Genomic DNA, 5,000 nt, shown 5'->3' with positions numbered 1-5,000 from the left:
AACTTAACTTTTATAACTATTACTATAGACATGAATTCCGTACATAGCTTAGACATCAATTCCGTAAAATATTTTATTTCTTTCTGTTATTTTGTTTTTATGCACTAGATAGAAAAGGAAATGGTAGTGTCATGAATCACACCTAATTATTATAACATTTTATACATAAAGCTTAGTATAAGAGTAAAAGATGAAATACACAAAGAAAGATAAATTCTTAACTACAAATTGATGAAAAAATATATAATGTAAATGGATATGAAATCAATAACTCAGGTAACAAAAAAGACAAGCATAAAAAAAATTGAACCATCATAACTTAATGATGGTAACTGATTTTTGCTTCCATATTGCAGTTACAACAGCAAAATGATTTTTTTTTTTAATTATATAGAAAATATTACTGCACCAATACTAATGAAAAATTAACACTCAAAGAGATCCAAATAAGTCTGCTTCATCTAATATATATATTATAAAGCTAATACTAACCACTGTTATTCTAGTGATGTGATTAAACAAAATACAGCCAAATGTTGTTAGTCGAAACAATAAAAACCTTCAAATGAAAGCATAACACCAACATAATTAATCACACTAAGAAAACAAAATACAGGTTGACAATACATTTTCTGGCAATCCATTATTGTGTTCAATCAGTTTTCTGGCTCAAATTTCCACAGAGCAATTCCAAATTTCCCAGTGTTCATTGCATGGACCTCCCACTACTGTTTGGTGGCACTATCTGCTGTGTCTGCTATTTTTTAAGTACTTTTGAGCTCTAACAAGGCATTTCTCACTCTCTTTTCTGAATTGTTATTACATCTTGCCGACATATGGCTCAAAAAATAAAGGAATGGATGAATATCAATGAAAATCTAATTACTGTTCATTATTAACTCAGAAATTGTGATGGTTTTAAGGGCATAGCACTGAGCAAGTAGGGGAGAAAGTAGTAATGAAAATGAGGAAGATGCAGCTGAAAGTCTTTGCTGATAGGTTAATTCAGCTGTGTGGTGAAATGGCTGATTGAAATGAAATCAAAGAAGAGCCAGATAAAGGCACTCAAGAGTAGATGAAGGAGGAATGACACAGCACTGGGGCTGGTGAGCAGGAATGGACTGGTTACACACGGGGTATTATCCCCAGCCTCAACTTTCTCTTGGTTTCCATCCCCCTATTCTCTATCAATTTCATCTGCTAAATTTCTATATTCATAATCCTGAATGGTTCAGAAACTTCACCTTTATTTTTCAAATGTGTCAAAGTAATCAAATTTGACTTTAGTGTCTCCTTATTAAATCCATGTCATCCAAGAAAATCAGTTTTCTGGGCCCCTTAAGGTCTTACTTATACCGGAAAAATGATTGTCAACCTGTACTGCCTTCACCCATACTAATGAAACTTACTTCTACTGAAAGAGTTTTAGACTCGGTATCCATTCTGCAAATTAACAAGAAGAGCATTTGGTGAGTTAATGTTCATCTATGGTAAGTGATGACCCAAACTTGCTACAAAGGGTTAACTAACATCCTATTGATATATATTGGTAAAAGAGCTTAAATCACTCATCATAATGTAAGAATTGTAAATTGAATTTTATCATCTTGTTTCACAACTGATTAGGCTATTGGTACTTTACTAAGTTTGCTTCAGAGATGTAACTAGAGATTGGGGGACTCATGGGCTTAAGTCTCTTGATGGGCCCCATCTATTTTTAGGCGTGATGAAAAAAATAAGTAAATTAATTTATTCACTATCATTTTTTTTTTTTTTTTTTTTTCATTTTTTTAATAAGTCAAACAGAATTAACGGGCATCTTTGTGGAGGGACTTAGGTGGTAGTAAGAAATTGTTTTTCCCATCTTTCTTCTACATATCTATTCCCCTTTTCTTTTCTGTTTTGCAACCTACATTTTCCCTTTTACCTCTTTTACATCAGCCGTGATATTAGCAATGAAAAGCAATGAAATTTACAGACATCATTGTTAACAAGAAATTTAAGCTTCAACTAAGGGACAGCAGTTATTCCTAAATGTTTGTATAACAGCATATGTTTGTATAATAATTTATCTCCTCTAGCATATACAAAGACTTAAATAACTGACGAATATATGGTGATGCAATACTGCCAGTACATAGTAATGCAATGATCATTTTGTCTAAGACATTAAAACACAAGAATGTAGCAGTGATAATGTATTTTAGATGCATCCCTGCATGACCTTCTCTAACATTATCTAGACCATCAAACAAAGATGAAAGCAAAAAAAAAACATTGTAGATTACAGGATGTATACTAAATGAAGATAAAGTCTAAATCAGTTTCTTTAGCTTGGACATTCACTGTACTGTATACAGAATATGATGTATGAAAAAACATAATTCAATTTGATATTATGGCATTGTGCATTTCATCTTAAATTTTCAATGGCAACAAATAATATTATTCTTGAATCATTTATACTCGCATGTGCTCATAACACTAGGTATGGTTTGAAGTAATAGTATAGTGCAACAGTATACTGAACAAGGTAACAGGATATGCGGAACTACTATTCAATAACAAATAAACCAAGCAAATGGTTGTCATTATATGCCTAACAATGCTATGTACTTAGAATATATTGTTTTATTTGCTAGCTTACAATTTCCTATCAATACTTGTTTTCAATTAAAATAACCAAGAGGAAAAGGGAAATTACCTACACACTAAAAAAGAAAATTATTAGCAGCACTGGCAGCTAATATTGAACCATCACTAAAGCATAAACAACTATATCCAGCATTCATATCCAAGTGCCATTTTTCTTATAATTCCTAAAAAAATAAGTATGTCTACATTATTTCTACAATCATTCCAGGCTTAAAAATACAATTCCATATATCTTTTTTTTTATAATGGTTGCGACCTGTTAAATATGACAAACACAATACATGTCCTCATATCACAATAAAAAAAAATTCTGTGAAGAAATGCCCAGTTTTACAATTACTTAGGCATAGCTTTAATGGGGTAAATCATCATCAAAAAATATAAAACTGAGCTTGGCAAGCTAAGCATGAAAAGCTGAATAACTATTTTCTTATCAATAAAAACAATCCAGGTTATATTTTTTCAAACTCTTCCTAAACTTAGCAATATGTAATAACTCAAACTCAATGAATCAATTCAAATATTTTACATATAAATCAAGTACAATACAGTGACTATTTCTGAAAATTCCTCCCCCTAATCTTCATATCTTCCTGGCCCAGTAATGCAACCAAGACTAAGCAAACTGATCAGGCCTCTAAGATTGCAGTAGAACAGGAGGCAAATATATGCTGACTGTAATTCATGATTGCATATGAACAGCTCACATCATAAGCAATCCATCAGCACCAATACTGATAGTATTGGCAATGTAAACTATTCAGTACGAAGTAATGTAACATCATCCTAAAATTCTTTAGAAACCTTAATATCCTCTAAAATTAGGAACAAAAAGACAACTAAAAGATTGCTGCGACAAGACAGCAATTATTGCCAAGCTATATCAATCCTATAAAGAATATTTGTCTATTTCCTGTTCTGCAAAATCACTTCTTTTATGAGTTGAATCCATGCTGTTTAGCATGGATTCAACATGATATATTATGATCTGCATTTCCATTGCAAACAAAGTCTATCAATACTACAAATCAAATACCCATTAGTGGTGAAGTCACGTAATAAGTATGGCCTCTGTGCCTAAGCATTCTGATGAATACCAACACCACCTAAATTCTGGCAAGATAGAGCTTAGACTGGTGCCAGGAAGGCTAAAAGAGCTCTGTAATTTGTTAAGACAAATTTTCAGTAGGGACATTAAGCATCCATTATACTTTCAGTGAACTTCAATGTGCAAGGCATTTTGGTAGACATGACTTGGGCAAAATAATGATGTTTTGACTGACAGTTTGAAATGTAAAATGACACATGGTTTGTATATGTCTGCCTTGATTGAATCATAAATGACATATATATAAAAATTAACTAATCAATCAATTCTATGTACTGATTATCCTATGGGTATTGATGTCCACAACCAAAAATTTAGAGAAAAATCACATTTTTGATCATTTAATATCTGTATCTAAGTTCATTTTGAAAATGTTCCTATCATGCATGATAGTTTATCATGTCATAAAATATCTCTTTCATCTTCAAGTAACACAATGCAGTTCCTTCTGAAAATAATATGAATGGATAATTTTTTCTAATATAGATGCATTTGGTATCGTTGGATTCCTCTTAGTCTCTAGTTTCCTACTATATAGAAATTAAACCCCCAACATTCTTGGCCTCAATAGCAAGGGAAGGTATGAAAGGTACAGTGCGAGACTAAAATCCTCGGAAAGGTTTTGCGTGTTTTGTTTATTGCCCAGAGATGGCGCTGCAATCGCTGTGTAGTAAAGGGGCAGATTCCTGAATGGAGGAGGGAGGGAGGCTGGAGTTGGGTTGTAGGGATTCATTACATTACTTCAAACATGTGTTTGGCTCTACAAGATTGAGGGAAATATGAGGGCGTCAATGAATTCCCACTCTGGGCAATAAACACAACACACAAAACCTTTCCGATGACTTTAGTCTCAGACTGTACCAGGGTAAAATGTAAATAATATACACAGGTAAAATGTAAACAATATACACAGGAGAGAATATTGGACAGTCTTGGGAATACCACTCCTGCATGGCAGTCATACACTCTCTCCTGCCATGAAAACATGGAGGATTCTTTGTTTTCCTGTATTACTTACATTTTACCCCGCATTTCTCTAGTACCTTTCATGCCTTTCCCCTGCTATCGGAACCATGAATGTGGGGGTTGGGGGGCTTCCGCACAATAAATCCTACATATTTGCATCGTAGACCATGAGAGGAATCCAACAATACAAATTTTGTCACTATCCGTTGTGCGGACATATTAGAAAAAATTACCTATGAAGGTCTTCCTGCTCAATACCCTCATCTGAAAT

At 33.2% G+C, this 5,000-nt stretch overlaps 1 protein-coding gene across 2 annotated transcripts in view; it reads right to left on the bottom strand.

The window, feature by feature from the left end:
• LOC113805458 (uncharacterized) overlaps positions 1 to 5,000 on the bottom strand; it is an 11,651-nt gene that overhangs the window by 6,216 nt on the left and 435 nt on the right. Inside the window, exon 2 of one of the 2 annotated variants that reach the window (XM_027356459.2) lies at positions 1,410 to 1,443. The exons of the other annotated variant lie outside the window; for it this stretch is intronic. Coding sequence (XP_027212260.2) covers positions 1,410 to 1,443 — 34 coding nt within the window. The remainder of the gene's footprint in view (positions 1 to 1,409; positions 1,444 to 5,000) is intronic. 2 annotated transcript variants of the gene reach the window in all.

Source organism: Penaeus vannamei, chromosome 26 (genome assembly GCF_042767895.1).
Source record: "Penaeus vannamei isolate JL-2024 chromosome 26, ASM4276789v1, whole genome shotgun sequence".
NCBI lineage: Eukaryota > Metazoa > Arthropoda > Malacostraca > Decapoda > Penaeidae > Penaeus > Penaeus vannamei.
The sequence above is the reverse complement of the archived record's forward strand: the minus strand, read 5'-3'. Positions and strand labels throughout refer to the sequence as shown.